Source organism: Balaenoptera physalus (genome assembly GCF_965194825.1).
Source record: "Balaenoptera physalus genome assembly, chromosome: 21".
NCBI lineage: Eukaryota > Metazoa > Chordata > Mammalia > Artiodactyla > Balaenopteridae > Balaenoptera > Balaenoptera physalus.
In genome coordinates, this window is record NC_138902.1 from 22,165,897 (window position 1) to 22,187,677 (window position 21,781).

At 33.7% G+C, this 21,781-nt stretch overlaps 1 protein-coding gene across 1 annotated transcript in view; it reads right to left on the minus strand.

Moving 5' to 3' along the window:
- TNKS (tankyrase) overlaps positions 1-21,781 on the minus strand; it is a 175,650-nt gene that overhangs the window by 144,414 nt on the left and 9,455 nt on the right. Inside the window, exon 2 of the mRNA XM_082444601.1 lies at positions 5,772-5,996. Within this exon, the coding sequence (XP_082300727.1) occupies positions 5,772-5,996 (225 nt within the window). The remainder of the gene's footprint in view (positions 1-5,771; positions 5,997-21,781) is intronic.

A 21,781-nucleotide genomic window follows, 5' to 3' on the forward strand; every position in this document is an offset into this window, starting at 1 on the left:
TACCTGATTCAGTTTAAGAGACTGTCACTTGACCCTACAGCTGCATTAGAAAGCAAATATATTTTGATTACAACAATTTTAGTGTAATTCATCACTATGCACATACCACTTGTATATGCTAATTATTAAGTAGGAAAGCATTTTGAACTGTGTTTATGACCCTGATTCACTTGGGGATCAGCTCCAAGATATTTTTCTCTGTGATGGCAACCAAACAAGTCATTCTTCTTAACCATTTCTTTATTGTTTACTTAGGAATTCAATTTCATAAATAGAGTGTAGTCAGTCAGGGTAGTCTAGGTTATGGCCAGTAACAATGTTCTCCATAATCTCAAAGGCTTATTAGTAAAATAAGTTCATTCCTTGCTTCTGCTACAAGTTGGAAAGTGACAGCAGGGGAGTTCCCTCACTCATAGACCCAGGCTGAAGAGGACTCTATGTGAAAATGTGATCCCTAAATAACAAAGGTAGGAAAAACTAAAATATGGTAAACGGTACTCTGGTCCTTAACACTTGTGCTCCGAAGTTTATATTTGGCTCCCAACTCACATTTTGTTGGGAAAAAAAAAAAGGAAAGGAAATATACTATTGAGTGGACAGACGGCTACTCTACTCCGAGATGCCAATGAGAACTAGAGGTTAAGACTACACCAGAACTATAAAGACTGTCTTTGAACTACTTAAACTGCTTATAATTCCTGTCTCAATACTGCGGGAATATGAGAAACTATGACCAAAGCCAGTGACATGAAGAAACAGCTCAAATAACATCTGTGTGTGTCTTTTGATCTCAGAAGAGCGAAGGGATAGCACAAACCAAAAAAAAAAAAAAAAAAAGTTTAAGTATTACAAATTAATGTCTTCCTTCACAGAAAGATTTCAGGCAACAAGTTATTAAAAATAACCTATTTCCCTAGATTCTAGAAATATACTTCCAAATAGTAGGGGCAAACAATGTTATCACAGAAATAACATGCATATTTTGGATAATTATTTTCTAATTAAACAAGGTCCACCTGACTTTTAAATCTTAAAAATGAGCCACATAATACATTCAATTTTTCATTATGGGGTAGCTAATTCTTTCATTTTAATTTTTAAAAGTGTATCCTAAGTTATCATAAAGCACTTCAAGCAAGAGACCCTTAAACCAAAACCTGCTTTCCTGAATTTCTGCAATGTATTGATAATTAAAACTATAATCCTATTTCACTATAAACTGTGTTTAACCTAAGAATAATTGTCTATTAGATACCTCACCTTATTATTCCAGTGCTGGGCAGACACCAAATACTTTTTCTATTTTAATTGACAAATTGGACTTCAACCAAAATTGAAAACTTTTGCTTGCCTAAAGACACCATTAAGAAAATGAAAGGCAAAGCACAGATTGGGAGAAAGGATTCACAATATATAAATCCAACACAGGTCTATATCCATAACACAAAAAAGAATTCTCAAAACTCGGGAATAATAAGGAAAAAAAGTCAAAAGATCTGAACAGAGACCTCACAAAAAGATATACATAAATGATCAATATGTACATAAAAATATGCTCAACACATTCAGCCATCAGGGAAATGCAGCTTCTTGTAAAATTCAACATACACTTACCATTCCACCCAGCAATCCCACTCCTAGGCATGTTACTAATAAGTCTTATATCTTACTTGTTTTATCCTTCTGTGGAAACATCATTAATCATCCACTCAAACTTATTTCCTCTTCTCACTACTTAAAAAAATCCAATTTTATTTGGGAAGCAAGGTGCCCAGATGTAGGGGATAAATCATGATTGGTCCTAATTCTGATAATCTCATTCCTGTTTGCCAGTGGTTACTGCAGGGGGATGAACATGTAACCTACTTCTGAAAAATGGGCTCTTAAGAGGAAGTTTTCTGGGAAAGATTTTTCTTCTTAAAAAAAAATTTTAAGTAGAAAAAGCCCTTTTTTTACCTCCTCCTTTCCTGCTTTGGATGTTGATGTGAGAATATGACACTTGGAGCTACTGCTATCACCTTGAAACCAAGAGGGAAAAGCTAACATGTTTGCCTATTCTTTAGAGATTGTTGAAACTCCTGAGTCAATCCTGTAACCTCGGGCAGACTTTCTATCATGTGAGTCAATAAGATTTTATTGTTTAAGCGATTATTGATGAGGTATTCTGTTATTTGCAACTAAAGCATCCCAGATAATACACATCCTACTCCATTTCAAGAAAAAGGGCTAAAGACATGAAGAGGCATTTTACCAAAGAGGAGATACAGATGGCAATAAGCATGTGAAGCATCACTAGCCATTAGAGAAGTGTAAATTAAAACGTTGTTGAGCTATTAGGACAGCTAAAATAAAAGATAGTGACAATACCAAATCCGGGCAAGGATGCAGAGAAACTAGATCTCTCATACATTGCTATTAGGAATGAAAAATCATGTAACACACTGGAAAATACTATGACAGTTTCTTTAAAAATCTAAACATATACTTACTGTATTACCCAGCAATCACACTCCAGAGCATTTATCTAGAGAAAAGAAAACTCATCTCCACATAAAAACCTGTACACAAATGTTCACAGGAGCTTTATTTGTAATAGCCAAAAAGTAGAAACAACCAAAATGTTCTTCAATTGGTGAAAGGCTAAACTATGGTACATCAACACCATGGCATAATAATCAGCAATTTAAAAAAAAATCTGGAAGGTCAAGTAAAAAAAAAAAAAAAAGCCAATCTCAAAAAATTATATACTGTATGATTCCATTTATATAAAATTCTCAAAATGGCAAAATTATACACATGAGAACTAGTGGTTGCCAGGGGTTAAGGATGTGGGATGGGGAGTAGGTCATTATAAAAGTAGGCTATAAATAAGTAGAATGACGGGGATCTTTGGGGGAGTCTGATAACATGTTCTGTATCTTGACTGCAGTAGTAGCTACATGAATCTCAATGTGTGATTAATGGCATAGAACTATACACATTGTACCAACACTAGTTTCCTATTTCTGATACTGTATTATGATTCCATAAGATGTAACCACTGGGGAAAACTGGGTGAAGGATACATGGATCTTCTTGTACTATTTTTGCAACTTCCTGTGAATCTATATTTCAAAATAAAAGTTAAAAATACATAATAAATGCCTCTTATTATATAAAGAGTTCTAAAGAGTCAAATATAATAAAGCAATATGATTTTTTAAGATCTGTGGTTTACTGGGATACACAGCAATCTAGCAAGGGCAACACAACAATCTAGCCAAGATAACATACAGGAGGCTTTCTTAGTTTTATCGACCCATTATGCAAAGATTTATAGATTCAGTTGTATGAGAAATAGATGAGAAATGTATTTTCTATTTAATAAATATTTTATAATTCTGTGAATATTCTGTATTATTTAGAACTAAGACTCTATAGTATACAATTGATGGTTTCCTAGACCATCCTAGCCAATGTCAACTCATAAGAGGTTAAGAGCTAAAAGCTTAACTTCAACTCCCACCCAAATATCAAACACATTTATGTCCTTATAATGAGTCCCACACAATCTTATTGATCATCATCAACAAAATGGTGACCAATTCTACTATGATCAATGGAACTGAAGATAAAGTGTGATGTGCTGACTTATGACATGTAAAGCCTTTTGAATCCACAACTGGATGAAACAAATCTACATCTCCAAAGCAGACAACATCAGCAAAGACATGCTCCTTTGCAATTTTTAATGGATAAAGTAAGACATCAGTAGTTTTCAGTGGGGAAAAAAATGGTTTAATCACTTCAAGAGGAGAATCTATAATATCAGAATCACAATCATCAATAAAAATATTCAGAAAAATTAATTTTGTACTTAAAAGTTCTTTGGGCAATAAAGAATGCCTATGCTTGCCTGTGGGAGATTTAGGAAAACAAAGTATATAGTTTAGATACAAATATCACTGCACTCAGAATTAGAAAGGCCTCATTCAATTCTGCCCATGCAGGAAAATGACCCAAAAGGAATATTTATAACATAGCTTTATATTAAGAGTTTGGTTTTATATTCTAATGTTTATAGAGGTATATATTTATACTTTTAGTTATGGAATGAATTTTAGTATTTTTATGGTAGGAAATGGGGTGTCTGAAACTAAACCTCAATTTATAACTGACACTCAAAAACCAATAAACGAACGTAGATAAAAGGAGCATTTTCATTATATACTTTTGGGAGGTGGATTTAGGAGGAGGAGAGGAATATTAATTTCAATAAGGTATTAAAAGCACTGATAGAATGAAAAATTCAGAGAGGTACAGGTAGGAAAATAGAACACTGAAGCCTAAAAGGGATAATATTCCAAGAAGGTGAAAACTGTATAAAATTCTATAACTAATGACAGAAAAATCCAATGGATATGACAAAGTGAAGCAAGAAAGGATGAAAGTAGGGAAGTTGAAGGTCTAGAAGATTAGGTAAGAACACATGTCAAGTTCAATAATTGTTATCACTTAGTAACTTATCACAAGTAACTTAAGATGTTTAGTGGTCAGAGAATATGTGGTAAGTTCAAGCTTTTTGGGTTAGTTTTATGAAATGACTTAGCTTAGGACACGGCTGTTTTAGTGAGAGACATAGGAGGAAATGGGTAAATCAAGTGAAAATGGAAGATGTCAAAGATCAAAAAAGATATGGTGTCCAAAGGGTCACATCAGTGGATGGTGAAGTGACAAAAGATAATGACAGAGAATGGGATAAAGAAGTTTTGTCAGGCAATGCAATAATTTCAGGAAAACTAAAAAATATATTTGAGGCTGGAAGAGATGGCTATGAAGAGGGAGAAAATCTTAATAATGGCACCGCCTCTGTATCTTTAAAAATGACATATCTATTTGAGTTTTATCATAAAAATATCTGACTAAACAAATGGATGCCATTCAGGAAGACAACAATTATGTAAATCAACCTGCCACAGGCTAAACAAACATCCACCACCTTAAGTTTCAAGGAAGAGATGATACACTCAGGAGAAATTATGCTTGTTCTCTAGAAGCTTGTTTTAGATTCAAAATGAAAGGGTTTATACAATATAGCAAAATCTAAAAAAAATATACTTAGATACATATAAAAGAGAAAGACATGCTGATTGAATACAATTTCATATAATCATAATACTTAAAATCGTTGAAAATTTCAATTTTGTTTGAAATTGCTTTTTCTCTAGACTATGGCACATGTTGAAAATATGAGGCCTTGAACTACTGTATTCAAACCACTCAAAGCTTTTCCAGTGCTAATAAAATAGCTGGTGTTCAATTTTAGTAACATAAAGAAAAAGGTTTTGCCTTAGTACTCGATGACTTTCCTTGAATCAACCTAAAACATCCAAATATGTCATCCAGTTCAGTAAGAACTTGTACTTTATAATGGTTCTCATTGATGCTAGGATGGAAAACTTGCAGTCTTTTAAAGAGACTGTAAATTAACTAAATTTGATAACAGCAATCCAACAAAATTTAGTTCCACACCAGTGGACATTTGTCTCACATTTGGAGAGTTAATGTTGTGAAACTTGTTCTTAACCAACTTTAGATTTCCATCTCTCTACTTTCCCTTGGTGGAAAAGAATTGCTTCTAAGAATAAGAAGTAATAAAGCCTTCTTTATTTATTCTCTGGGAACACTATTTCCACTGCAATAAAAAACAAGGAAGAAGGGTAAATCTTTATTTAAAATGTTACACCTGTCAGGTTGATCATACAATTTAGATATCAACAAATAATACTTACCAATACATACATCGATCTTTCCTTTAATAGCAGCTTCATGCAGAGGGGTATAGTTCCAGTTATCCCTGGCATTTGGATCAGCTCCTTGGCACAGTAACAGACTCACAACCTCAGCATGGCCAAAAGAACAGGCATTATGAAGCGGGATGAGACCGCCATCATCACGAGCATGGACATTAGCACCCATCTGCAGTAAGTGTTCTACCACATCCTTCCTTCCAAAACCTAAAACGGAAGAGGGAAAATATTTTATACAGTAAGTCAATTTTGTAAAAAGAACCATTAGAATTCCTTTAACAATATCAACAAATACGAACAACTGAAGTACTGTGTTCTATAGCAAAAAGGTAAAAAAAAAAAAAAAAGTTGCCATTCAAATGGATTCTCTCATCTCACAGAACTTAGAACTAAGAAAGCTCTTCCCTTAATTTGCGTGGTTTCTTCAAAAAACGTCTCTTCAACATCTATTATGTGCTGGGCAACTGTGCTAGAAATGTAAAATGAATGAGGCAAGATTCCTGTCCAAGGCATTCACTTTCCCCTCATGCTTCACAAGACAATATCGTATGTATAAAATCCATCTCTATGTTTTAATAAAGGTTATTTAAATACCAATGACAACCAAATCTAAGACAAAGCACAACACTCAACATTACACTAGGGCAATTGGAGAAGAACACATGGAAACCAGAAATAGGCGGTGATAGTTTGGTTACAAGATATTTGAAAAGGAAAAAATAAAGATAATGCCATAGTATCTATTCTTGGGACTGGTAGCCAAACTAAGTGAATGGGTAGTTAGGTGAAACAATTCAAGCTTGGATTTACTGAGTTGGAGGAAACTTTATGACAAACAAGTGAGAATGCAGGCATTTGGAAATACAGAGCCAGAACACTGGTGAAAAGTATCACAATTTTCAGACAGAAAAATGGTGGGGGGTTGTCGGAAGAGCTAGAAAAAAATCTAAAGCACTGTAAGGACTAGGCAAGCACTGAGAAAGGTAAGGAAAAGCAAGAAAACACACCACTATGGAAGTCAAAGGGCAACAACACTATGCAAAGTCCAGCGTGATGAGCATTTAGTGAGATCAATGGCGAATGGAAAAGAACAGTCATTTTGACAATTTGAAAGTCATTATAGTACTGTGATGAAATTACAAGCTACATTGCAATGGGTTGAAAAAAAAAAAAGGAAACTGCAAATATTAGCATTTTTATCTTTACCAGCTTAATATTTTCATTTATGATCCTTTCTTTCCTACTTTAAATTTAACTAGAACTTAACTGGCTAGGTATCACTACCTCCATGCTATTACTTACCATGCAATGTTGTTAGAAAATGATATCTTAAATAAAACTGAAAAGGAATAAGGGTCATATCTTCCTTTATTTTATGCATATATAAACTAAATAAATGAGAACTATGTAGAAAATAGAAGGAAAAAAAAAAAGGTTTATTTCAACGTTATGTCCTCCACACTATCTTTAGAAATCCACTCATTCCAGAAAAGCAGGCTCTAAGAAAAAGTCTTCAAAGTAAAAGATATGTTTCCACAGATATTTATTAGAATTAGGTTTCCATAGAAAATATCCTTCAAGTTAAGTTGAAAATTTTGGGTGAAAAGAAGTCAATTTCATATTAGTAATTGGAACACCAAAAGTATAGGGTACATGCTAATGTAACTATCACCATCTTGCTGCTTCTTTAATATCTGCCAAACTTTACAGATATTACATTCTGTTTAATTCTCTGACTTCAATGTGCTTCCTGCCTCTACTATCACAGCCCTACTCTCCCACTGGGCCATAGGTGCTTTCTTTACCCATGAAGATTTAGTGATTTTCCTGCTTTATAGATCTGAGTAAAGCCTGAGTGCAAACTCACCCTAATCAGTGCATTAACAATGTTTGAGAACTAATTTCTTTTCTTCACTAATAAATAAAGATAAAATAAGATACTTCTTAACGTATCAATTGGCACTTTAAAAGATATACGTTATAACTTTGAAGCAAAATAGCAAAGAGTGTGTTTACTTTTTACTAAAACTTTTAGATCTAAAATATAAAATAAAACAAAACAGAACAAAAATGCTTGGTATCAGCAAGAAAGTGAAATGGAACTGTGCTCACATACTGATAATGTGAATAAAAACTGGTAGGACATTTTAGAAAAAAATGTAGCACTATCATGAATAGCCTTAAACAAATATACTCTCTGACTCAACAATACCTCTTTTCAAACATTATCATTTAAAAAAAGATTCATATATGAACAAATATTTTGCATCAAGAATATTTATCATAATATATTAGAGTGATGTGGCCACAAGCTAAGGAATGCTGGCATCCACCAGGAATAGTCAAGGAACAGATTCTCCTAGAGCCTGGGAGGGAGCACAGACCTGCCAACACCTAGATTTTGGCCCAGTGATACTGATTTTGGATTGACAGCCTCCAGAACTGTGAGAGAAAAGAATTTCTTTTAAAGCCATAGAGTTTGTGGTAATTTGATACAGCAGCCACAGGAAACTTATACAGGTAGTTTAGAACAAATTATTCCTAAAGTCTATTTTGTTTTAAAAGTGTTAGAATCATACAATTTGCTTTGTAAAGTGGAGGGAAAGTAAGGGATAAATATTTCCATGCAATAGTTTGGCTACCCCTATTGTATGTTTTTTCTTTCTTTTAAAATAGAAGTGAAGGAAATGAAATATTACAAATCCAAAGTTATCTATGGGAGGGAACAAACAGTATTATATTAACTTATTTTGCAGAGAACTAAATTTTGCTGTGTTATTGTAAGTAATTTTATGGCCAACTTCTTTTGCAGGTACTTGTAGACCATATTTAGCTACATCTAAACAAATTGGAAAATGGTGAGAATAAACATAAAGAGAGTCATCTTCAGAGTAGTTTTTGGAGTTCTATGCTCATTCCCTGAATCTTTGGTGGCAAGGAAATTCTTCATTTGGTGCTATGTTGGGGCCCGTGAATCCTTATGAAGTGGTCTTGTGGAGTCATGTGGAGGAATGTGAATGCATTTGGTCCCAGAGATAACTGTAGATAGAAGTCATACACCTGGATAAGCCACTTTTAACAGTTTCACTAGAATTTTGTGTTATGATAGGAACTTGCAGTCACATTAATGTTGGTGTACAAATGTAACATGTATTCTCCCCTCCTTTTAGATTTACTTGTATGTGTAATACTGGGTCTAAAATTATCATATTAAAACAGTATAAATTGAATGCTTACTAAAAAAAAAATATTTATCATAACATTATTTATAGAAAATCATGGAAATTAGATGCCCAACAATAAAGACTCTGTTAAGTGAATGATGAAATGATGGTTTTTGATATAATACCATCCTGTATTAAAAGGATGCTAGAACACTGTGAAGGTACTTAATGTCACTGAGTCATACACTTTAAAATGGCTAAAATGGTATTTTATTTTTAAATTGCTTAAAATAAACAAAATTTTAACATTTTAAAATTCATATTTTACCACAATGAAAAAAATCACCAAAAAAGGTATAGACCATACACACACACACACACACCAGGATATTATAGAAAATTCAACAACATAGATTTTTTTTTTTTTAGATCAATCAGTCTTTTAGATTAAAAATATATAAAACAAAATATAGGAGAAAAAAATATATATATATTTGATACATAGATGGGTAGAAAAAGAGACTAAATCACTAAGTAGCAGAAGTATGGAATTTTTTTCTTTTTGATTATCTGTTTTCTTAATTATTATATAAAAACATAATTTTGTATAAAATATATGTGGGTGTACACATAGAAGTTTACAAAAGAAGGTAGAGGTGAACAGTCAAAATCAGTAAAGATACATTTTATGTGGCAATTATGAAGTCAACTCTTCTAATTTGATTTTGTATTAAAATACATTATTAAATCAGAGGTTTTGTTATCTATGAAACAAATAAGTCTCCTATTTAAGGTACTATAATTTAGAAAACCATACATAAAAAGTTTATCAAAACATATACTCTACCCGTACTGTTAAGTACAAATCATAATTGGTCATTCACCATTCTATCCATGTTGAATGCATATGCATTATTTTTCACACATAAAGAGAATTCATTATCTCTGATGGTTATATAAGGCCTTTGTTTCATAACCAAGGTTTGTAGTCATAATTATCTCTATAATTGATTTGTTTATTTGGGTCTAAAGAACCAAAGTAAAAATAATAATTAGGGTCAGTTCAAAGGACTACATAGAATTTGAAGTAATGTATCAGTAACTAACTCAAAGAAACAGTCCCTAAGTGAAAGCATTACAGACATACTGCAGACAAGATTTTCAGCATCGCAGTTCATCAAGCTAGCACACGTTTAAAAAAGTTAAGTCACAGTTTTTAAAAGGAATACTGCTACATATATATATATATATATATATATATATATATATTTATGGTTCAGTATTATGAAGTACAAAAGGAAAACCAATGAACCATCGCCCTCTGATCCAAAGGTTGTTAAAAATTAAGACAGAGTAATACTCCGATTTTTACCAACAAAACAGTATGTGCTATAACACTTCCAATCTGAGAGCTGTACAACAGGTATAATTTAGCTTTTACAGAAAACTTCTTTTTGCTTAAAGTACATGCCCTATTCTTGACAACAATAAAAATAACAATAATAATGCTAAGTAGCTAACATTTAGTAAGCTCTTATGTGTGTCAAGAAGTATGCCAAATGCTTGACAAGCATTAGCTCCTGTGATAACACCCTGTGAGAGATACCATTACCCTCATTTTACTGCTGAAGAATTCTTTCCCTCAGTCCTGATATGCATGAACTGTACTTCCAAACACACATCTCAAATCTGCCTACTCCCCAGTGCCACCAGCTTGGTTTCAAGTTCCACAATCTCTTGTCTAGACTTCAGCACGTAACCTTCTGTTTGTCTCTCTACTGTCACAGCTGCTGCCTGACAATTCATCCTTAACAGAGTAGACAGAGTGATCTTTTCAAGGCACATATCAGATTAGGTCACTTCCCTACTTAAAATCCTGCAATGGATTCCAATAACACACATAAAATATTACTAAAATCTCCTTATGAGCTAACAAGGCTCTATGTGAGCTGGCCACTCTCACCTCTCCCATCTCATTGAGCTTTACTAACCCTGTCTTCCACTTTTTGTTCCCTGTATATGACAAACTTATTTCAGTCTAGAGGACTTTGCACTTGCTGTGTGCTCTGCCTGAAGACCTTGGACCCAGATCTTCACATGCTTAGCTCCTTCTGTCATCCAATTCTCAGCCAAAAGATAACAACTAGGAGAGACTTTGACTGACTACTCAATTTCAATTCACCCACGCACGCACACACATTCTTCCATCATTGTTTTCAACATGAGTTCTTTACATATTTTGCATATTAACCTTTTACCAGAAATATCATTTGCAAATATTTTCTTTCACTCAGTAGTTTGCCTTTTCATTTTGTTGATGGTTTTCTTTGCCATGAAGAGGCTTTTTAGTTTGATGTAGTCCCACTTGTTTATTTTTGCTTTTGTTGCTTTTGCTTTTGCTTTTGCTTTTGTTGCTTTTGCTTTTTGTCAGAGTCAAAAATCATCACTAAGACTTATGTCAAGGAGATTACCACCTATGTTTTCTTCTAGGAGCTTTATGGTTTCAGGTCTTACATTCAGGTCTTTAATCCATTTTGAGTTAATTTTTGTGTATGGTGTAAGCCAGTGGTCCAGTTTCATTCTTTTCCATGTAGCTGTCCAATTTTCCCAATGCCATTTATTGAAGAGACTGTCCTTTCCTCATTATATTTTATTGGCTCCTGTCATAAATTAATTGACCATATATGCATGGGTTTATTTCTGGGCTCTCTATTCTGTCCATTGATCTATGTGTCTGTTTTTATGCCAATACCATACTGTTTTAATTACTTTACCTTTGTAATGTAGTTTGAAATCAGGGCGTGTGATGCCTTCAGCTTTGTTCTTCTTTCTCAAGACTGCTTTGGCTATTTGGAGTCTTTTGTGTGATTCCATACAAATTTGAGAATTGTTTGTTCTATTTCTGTGAAAAATGCCATTGGAATTTTTATAGGGGTTGCATGTAATCTATATATTGCTTTGAACAGTATAGACATTCTAACAACTTTAATTCTTTCAATCCATGAGCACAGAATACCTTTCCATTTATTTGTCTTCTTCAGTTTCTTTCATTAATGTCTTACAGTTTTCAATACACAGGTCTTTCACCTCCTTGGTTAAATTTATTCCTAGGTATCTTATTCTTTCTGATACAATTGTAAATCGGATTGTTTTCCTAATTTCTCTTTCTGATAGTTCATTATTAGTGCAAAGAAAGGCTACAGATTTTTATGTATTGATTTTATATCCTGCAACTTTACTGAATTTTCTTATTCTAAAGCTTTTTGATGGAGCCTTTAGGACTTTCTATATATAATATGCCATCTGCAAATTGTGACAATTTTACTTCTTCCTTTTTAATTTGGATGACTTCTAGTTCTTTTTCTTGTCTAACTGCTCTGGCTAGGACTCCTAATGTTATGTTGAATAAAAGTGGCAAGAGCAGACATCCTTGTATTATTCCTGATCTTAAAGGAAAAGCTTTCATCTTTTCACCACTGAGTATGACGTTAGCTGTGGGCTTGTCATATATGGCCTCTATTATGTTGAGTTATGTTCCCTCTATACCCACTTTGTTGACTGTTTATCATAAATGGATTTGAATTTTGTCAAATGCTTTTTCTAATTATCCCCTTTTCTTGCTGGCAAACAGAAACTCAATTTTGCTCAGGAATTGGACAGACAATATATGCTAAGAGAAGGCAATCCTTTCCCCAGTCCAGGGAGTGACTCCTGATTCCTCTAAGCCAGAAAGGTGATTTTATTCCTCTCTGTCAGTGACTGGCAATGAGACAGAAGGGAAAATCTAGAAACTTCTGAAAAGATTTTTCTCCCCATTAAGAGAAGGTGTATGAAGGAAGAGGGTCCCTTTCTCTTCTCTCCTTTCCTCTCTATTTTTAGAAAATTTCTCATAAAAGGTGGTGACATCTGGAGCCACTGAAACCATGATGAGAAGGTCAAGAGAATTATGAAAATAATGGCATAGATACTTCCTATGCTCATAAGGTACTGGACCAACTCTTGAACTTCCTACCTCTAGACTTGTCAAGCAGGAAATAAATGTCCTTAGGCTTTACGTTTCTGTTAGTTGAGTTCTGGAATATCTATAGCTGAATCCATGCAAATTGATACAAACATCTGTTCATATATTTACTGACAATTCAAGTTTCATCTGTCAGCTATCAGACAGATATCTTGGCCCAATTTTTCATTTGTCTTTTTTTTATTGTTTTGTAGGAGTTCTTTATATATTCTGAACACCAATCTTGTGTTGGTTATATGCATTATAAATATATTCTCTGTGTTTATGGCTTGTCTTTAAACGTTGTTTACATTGTGTTTGATTTCATACAAGTTTTAAACTTAAACAATCTTTCCCTACATACATAGGAAGCATGGTTTGTGCTTCCTATGTGATCTTTAAAGTATCTTTCCTATTCACATACTTTCCTACATTTTCTTTTAGATTACTTTTATAATCTTGCTTCTCACATTTAGATCTTGTAAGCATGGTGTGAGTTAAAGATCTAATTTTATTTTTTTCCATATCTTTTCTCTTCCATCAGTTTGTTTGTTCAATAGTTTAACTTCAAAATAAGCCTAGATATTGAGTAGGGCAATGTCAATCCACTCTGTTCCTCTTAAAAAATTATCTTGGCTATTACTGTTTTTTGATGTTCAATATAAATATCTTCAAGTTCCATGAGAAGCCGTTGGAAATTGGTTTTTTTTAAAGCTTACTGAGTAGAATTAATTCTGGAAAGTTGAAAATTTTAAATACTGAGTCTTCTAATCCATGTGTATGATATACCTCTCCTTCAATTGAGGTCTCCTATGTTCTTCTATTTTGTGTTTTTCTGCATTAATACCCTATGCATATCTGTCAAGGATTATTGGTTATTTTAAGGTTTTCATTGCTTTGGGGATGGAAGGGGCAGTGGTGCATTAGGAAAGGTCAGTAAAACCAGATCACGCAGAACCTCTGAGTCATAAGTAACAGAGTCTGAATTTGAGCAGGGCAAGCAAGTAGCAATAAAAAGTTCACACTGATGAATTGTTCTTCCCCAACCAAACTAAGTAATAGGAACCTCTTTTGTAAATTTCAGCACATTCTTTCCCCTAAGCAGTAGGAGAAACAATTACATTATTTCACATACTCAAAGAAATTTTAAAATATACTATGTGGAAAGCATTGTGCTGGCACTGGAGGAAAACCTAAATTCATAACACATTACCTAAACCCAATATACACAACAATTTTCTTATTCTAATGTTAGAGTTTCAATTAAAACCACTCAAAAACGTTTCAATATCAAATGTAAGGTCACTGGTATCTAGTCACTAGGTCTGAGTTTATAGAGACAGTAATTTGTTTCAGTTGTGTTCAGCATTTTAAACTGCTTAAACTTAAAACTTCAAAGGAACAATCTTGGGCAATATTAAATCTTGTAAATAACAACAATGTATTCTAAAATTTAATAAAAGGAGAAAATCCTAAAGTGTTTGGAGTATTAAAAAGTGATGTTTTTATTTACAGTAGCAAAGTCATAGCTTAAAGACTCTTTCGACCTAACTGGACTGTCAACAAAGCCACAAGCACTGTATATCATTTGAACTGCTAAATTCATCGACTTACACTTATAAAAGAGAAAATTTATACTGCAGCTCTTACATTTACTTATTTATAATTTTTTTCCTTAAGTGCAAAAAAATTATACTCAAAAGACTGAAGTAACAATAAAATAAGTTTGGGACTGTCTAGAAAAATAACTCATGAACTTTATATATATATATATATATATATATATATATATATAAATAATATCTATTTTCCTGACACAGAAGAAATAACGGAAAGTAAGTTGGGGAAGATAAAAAGGTACTTGGTGACAGATGAGATGTGTTCACTGTTCTCTCAAAAAACATTAGGAAAAACCTGAACCTAAAATATCAGAATAACCTGGTTACTTTCTTAAGCATACCAATCCACCTCCACCCCCGTAAAAACATTAAAAAAAAAAAAAAACCTTAACAATGACAATAAAATTACTTTCAATTAAACAAAATTCAGCCATGACACATTTATGCAATAGCTGTTAGGTTCCTAAAGTAACTTTTCTTTCCCAGCTAACAAAGTCATCATTCACCAATTTAATACCAGTAGTTCCAGATATCCGTGAGCATCTCTAAAGGTTCATTAAACACAGTAACTTATAATTGTACTGAATTAAAAATTAATAAATGATGTTGGGAAAACTGGACAGCTACATGCAAAAGAATCAAACTGAACTACTTTCTCACACTATATACAAAAATAAATTCAAAATGGTTAAACACTTAAATGTAAGACCTGAAACCATAAAGCTTCTAGAAGAAAACACAGGCAGTACACTCTCTGACATCAGTCTTAGCAATAGGGATATGTCTCCTCAGGGAAGAGAAACAGAAGCAAAAGTAAACAAATGAGACTACATCAGACTACAAATTTTTGCACAATGAAGGGAACTATCAACAAAATGAAAAGGCCACCTACTGAATGGGAGAAGATATTTGCAAATGATGTATCTGATAAGGGGTTAATATCTAAAATATACAAACAACTCATACAACTCAACATTAAAAAAACAAACAACCCAATTTTTAAAATGGGCAGAGGACCTGAACAGACATTTTTCCAAAGAAGACATACAGATGGCCAAGAAACACATTAAAAGTTGTTCAACATCCCTATTCATCAGGAAAATGCACATCAAAACCACTATGAGCTATTACCTCACACCTGTTGGAATGGCTATTATCAAAAAGACAACAAATAACAAGTGTTAGTGAGGATGTGGAGAAAAGGGAACTGTTCTGTAGTGCTGGTAGGAATGTAAACTGGTGTAGCCAATATGGAAAACAGTATGGAGGTTCCTCAAAAATACTACCATATGATCCAGCAATTCCACTTCCAGGTATTTTTCTGAAGAAAACAAAAACACTAAATCAAAAAGATATATGCACCACTATGTTCACTGCAGTATTATTCACAATAGCCAAGACATGGAAGCAACCTAAGTGTCCATCAACAGATGAATGGATAAAGAAGGTATTACACACACACACACACACACACACACACACACACACACAGAGGAATATTACTGTGCCATAAGAAAAGAAGAAAATCTTGCCATTTGTGACATGGATGGATGTAGAAAGTATTATGCTAAGTGAAATAAAGTCAGACAGAGAAAGACAAATATCGTTATGATTTCACTTACATGTAATGTAAAAAACAAAACAAATGAACAAATATAACAAAACAGAAACAGAGTCGCAGATACAGAGAAAAAACAGGTGGTTGCCAGAGGAGAAGGGAGTTGGGGGATGAGGGAAATTAAGAGATACAAATTTCCAGGTACAAAATAAATGAATCATAGGGATGAAACGTACAGCATAGGGAATACAGTCAATAACAATGTAATATCTTTGTATAGTGACAAATGATAACTGATTATTTTGTAATGTATAGAAATATTGAATCACTATGTTGTGTACCAGGAACTAATATAATGTCATGGGTCAATTGTATTTAAAAAGTAAACAAGGACTTCCCTGGTGGCACAGTGGTTAAGAATCCGCCTGCCAATGCAGGGGACGCGGGTTTGAGCCCTGGTCCAGGAAGATCCCACATGCCGCTGAGCAACTAATAAGCCCATGCTCCACAACTACTGAAGCCCGCGAGCCACAACTACTGAAGCCCGTGCACCTAGAGCCTGTGCTCCGCAACAAGAGAAGCCACCGCAATGAGAAGCCTGCGCACCGCAATGAAGAGCAGCCCCCGCTCGCCACAACTAGAGAAAGCCCACGCGCAGCACGAAGATCCAACACAGCCAAAAATAAATACATAAATAAATAAATTTAAATAAATAAATATTTTTAAAAGTAAACAAACTCATAGTAAAAGAGATCAGATTTGTGGTTATCAGAGATGGTGGGGGGGGTGGCAGGAGGGGGAGCTGGATGAAAATCGTCAAAAGGTACAAGTTCTAGTTATAAGATAAATAAGTACTAGGGATGTAATGTACAACAGGACAAATAGAATTAACACTGCTCTGTGTTATATATGAAAGTTGTTAAGAGAGTAAATCCTAAGCATTCTCATCCAAGGAAAAAATATTTGTTTCTTTTTCTTTTATTTTTTATCTATATGAGATGACAGATATCCACTAAACTTACTGTGGTACTCATTTCATGATGTGCGTAAATCAGTCATTATGCTGTATATCTGAAACTATACAGTGCTATATGTCAATTATATCTCAATAAAACTGGAAGAAAAAAAATTTGAATCACACCTGTATCTTGGCTGATGTGCAGGAGGCAGCCTCAAAATTAGGAGTACCTAGCAGAGCAGACCCATCTTAACATGACGGGTAATTCTACTAACTTTTTTGTACAGGCCTATCTTCTAGTCTTTTAAAGTTTTCAGTTTTACTACTTTTTATGAAGGAAATTATATGCCACAGTATTATGCTCTAAGCTGGGAGTTGGGGAAAGTCTTGAAACTCTTGTGATATATTCTTTAAAATGTCAAAGGTTTTCTATACACTGTGTTAAATTTATGCAGGCCAATATACACAGAACTGTAGGTACCTAATAATAGATTTCTGCTTACTTTATAAGAAATGTTCTGTGACAAAGAAACATGCATTTTCTACTTAACATTAGTCATCATTGCTTCCTCTTCTAACTCTATTAGCCTTTAAATAAAGAACTATTTTACACTTCATTAGATCAGAAGTCATGGTTAAGACTTATAAGAGAGTATATTCCGTTATTTCTAAAATAACAGTTTAGAAAACAAACTACAAAATGACTTCTATAAAGCAATGAAGTTGCATATATTTTTCATTCGTCAAAGGTGGACTCTGACCAATTAATTTTTCCATTTTCTAGAACCTGATTTAGAAAGGAAAACATTTATACTCAGATAAAAGAAGTATTTCATTAGCAAGCACAGTTAAAAATGTGTGGTTTTTCCAAAAACATTGGGAAATCACCAGTAGCAAAAGGGTAAGAGACAAATCCCAGATTCCAGCAAAAAAAAACAAAACAAACAAAAAAACACTGTAAGAAATCATTCCTCCTTGGGAAGAAAAAAAAAAAATGGTTGGGTGCCATTGTGGGAAGAAACATCAGCTTAATTGCAGAAGGTCAGTTATCCGGGACAGAAGATAGGCCAGAGGAAAGTGATCTGTGTCCTTTTCACTCCTCAACATTATCACATTGTCCCCTGTGCTGTGGAATATGAAAGCAGTATCTACAGCACACCTCTAGCCAAAAGAGAAGGGGTAACCTCAAGGTAAAATACTAGAACTTGGCTGAGGTGGGAAGCAAAGTACAGGTGGACTCCCAATTAGGCAATTACACGACGGTGATAGCACTCACCTCGTGTAATTGCTCAGTGAAATCCTGAACAACTAGGATGTAACCACCATCCAGAGCATCTCTACCCTGAGGCATGTCCCTATTTGCCTCAGACCACGTGGAGAACCAAAACCTAGAACACAGGTTTCTCACCGGTCCTAAACCGGACCCCCATCAAAACTCATCCTCCCAAACAAATGCAATATTGGCCCAAATAGCTGTTAGTTCCAAGGGAATATAAGCTCACAGCAGAAAACAATAAGATGTCTGAGGAGTGCAAGTACCATGAAAGAGCAAATGAAAGCAGAATTAACAGACCAAAAAAAGACATTTAAAATTGGCAAATTAAATGTTGCTAGAGAAAAACTGGAGAATACTGAAAACACAAGAACAAAAATCTACCAAGTAAAACCAACTGGAAATATTATCATGAAAAATATAACAGGAGAAATAAAGAAAACAATAAATTGACTGAATAATAATAGAAACAAAGGAGAAATTCCTGAGGAAAAACTGGTAGAAGAACTTTCCCAAAAAATATCTGAAAGGGATAAACAGAAGCAGAGAATGAGAAGAAACAGGTAAGACAGAGGATTGGAAGAGAGGAAAGATATACGTAGAAATAATGACAGGATGTCTCATAATTAAAGGAAAATGTAAAATTTCATATTAATAAGAATTCATGAAGTACCAAAGAGAATGGACACAAAAATGCAAATTCCTAGACTACTCCAGACCAACTGAATGAGAAACTTGGGAGTGTGGCCTAGCAACCTGTTTTAACAAAGCTCTCCTGGTGACTCTGATGCAAAGTTTGAGAACCATAGCTCTAGTGCTTCTGGAAGTTTATAATCCTCTGAAAATTACATGTAAAATTTGCTATTTAAGTATATCTTTCTGGGGAAAATGTCCATACCTATTATCAGATTCTCAAAAGAATGTTAACACAATTAATATCTATTTGTATTAGCTCCGCAGTTTTCAAAGTGTGGTCCATGGACCCCTGGTGGTCCCTGAGACACTTTTTGGGGGTCTGAGAAGTCAAAACCATTTACAAAATAATATTAAGATGATTTTAGCTTTCTTACTGTCAAGACAGTTATAGTGCAAGATCTTATAACATCACGTGTTGGACATTTGGAAAATGTACTCATGGTGCTCATGATAGTGCAAAAGCAATGGTAGGTGAAACTGCTGGCATCTTGGCATGAACCAAAACAGTGGCACCAAACTATACAGTCATTGTATTCTGTAGAGTTGACATATATGGACATATATTAGTCATTGAATTTTTCACCACCAGGCCCTCACAGTTTAAAAAAAAAAAAAAAAACACCAGTTTCACCTAAGAATGTCCTTCATGAAAATGTAAATATTATTAATTTTATTAAATTCCAACCCTTGAGTATATATCTTTTTTAGTATTCTTGTGGCAAAATAAGAAATACACATCAAGCACTTCTGCTACACACCAAAGTATGGTTGTCTTGAGGAACAACACTTATGAGACTGTTTGAGCTCAGTCTGACCTGTGTACTTGGTAAACATTTTCTCAAGAATGAACAAAGTGAGCCTGTCACCTCAAGGAAAACAACAAACAGTATTTGCTCCCAATGATAAAATTTGAGCTTTCAAGCAAAAAATGAGAATTTTGTAAAACTTGCATCTGCCACCATGAGCTTAACAGTTTCTCGATACTTAAATGTGTATAGCTATAAAATCCATTTATATAAGATAGACCAATGGATTTCATTTCATACATAACAGAGTATGAAAAATTTATTGATATGGCTTCAGATTCCACATTGCAACTAACCTTTAAGAAACTACTACTTGTCAAGTCTGGGTGTAGTATCAAACAAAAAATTCTAAGATTATCTGAAAATGCTATTAAAATATTCCTTCCTTTCCAACTACATATCTGTTTAAAGCAGGATTTTCTAAATATACTTCAATCTACATAATAAAGCACAACAAATGGCATGCAGAAGCAGATGAGAATTTGCCAGTTTTCTATTAAGTCAGACATTAACGTGACTAGCAAAGTGTAAAATAATGCCTCTCTTCTCATTAATCTTTGTTTTAGGAAATAGTTACTTTTCATTGAAAGTGTGATTTACTCTAACATAGAATAGAATTTATTATTTTTTTATTTTCTCAGTTTTAATTCTTAATATGATAAATCTCCATCGATATAATATATATAAACAAAAACTCTTCTAATTATTTTTATGAGTGTAAAAGAGTCCTGAGATCAAAAGTTTGAGAACTACTGCATTTTGACTATAAATTTTTGCAAGGGCAGGAACTGATGCCATTCCATCATCTTGCTCCTTATAGCACTTATATTTATTGAGTTGTCATTGAACTACTATAAAACCTTAGGATTCATGCCAGATTCCTGAAAAAACAGACCAAAGGGGGAAAACACACTATGAAATTGTCTCAATGACTGTTAATTAAACAAGCTGCATGAAGTTCTTTTGAATTTCCATAAACACCTCATGAATACTTAGTTTCATACTGCCAAAGGACCACAATGACTCTCAAAAATGTGAATTAACAAAAGAGATGAAAGGGTATCCTCAATGTAGCGCTGCTAAATATGCTACTTTCCATATTTCATGTTGGTAATATTAAGAAATGAGTTCTCTCTAAGGACAATAGAGAGACCATAATGCACACTATGATAGACATCCATCCCCATTTTAAAAATTTTAATTGTGGTAAAATACCTTTAACATAAAATTTACCATCTTAGCCATTTTAAACTATCAGTTCAGGGGCATTAAACTTTCAAATTGTTGTGACTCCCATATGCTTTATTTACTGTTCAAAATGGCTTTTTTCTTGACTGCTTCCATGAATCAAAGCATACAGCAGCTTATCTTTGAGATTTTTTAACAGATTTAAGTAGTTTTTTAAAGAAAGGAATTGCTAAGATATCCTTCTTCCATTAAACTATGAGGTTCTTCAAAGATTACTTCCAATCACACTTTTTATGTTTAATTAGCAACTGATCAAAAGATCAGGGTCCAATATTCTATTAATCACAAATGTTCCAACAGCCTACTTACTAAAAGCATGGTCTCAATCAAATCCTAGTCATGTTTTAAGAGAGCATCTATACGCAGTTTTGCTTTATTTTAAATGCCTAGGAAAAAAGCTAGGGGAAAATATGCCAAAATGACTATTATTAGCTGCACTGGGGTACTGAGATGATGAACTACTTTCTACTGAACTTTCCAAAATGTGTACAATTACTTTTATTTTCAGAAAACAAATTTGAGACGGCAATAACAAACTGTCAAATTATAAAATGACTCAAAAGAGTTGATTTCTTACTGCTACCAACTTTCTATTTGAGTAGGATTACCCAAACAATTTTAGGACAGTCAGATAGGGGTTTAAATCTGTCTCCATCACTTAACAGCTATG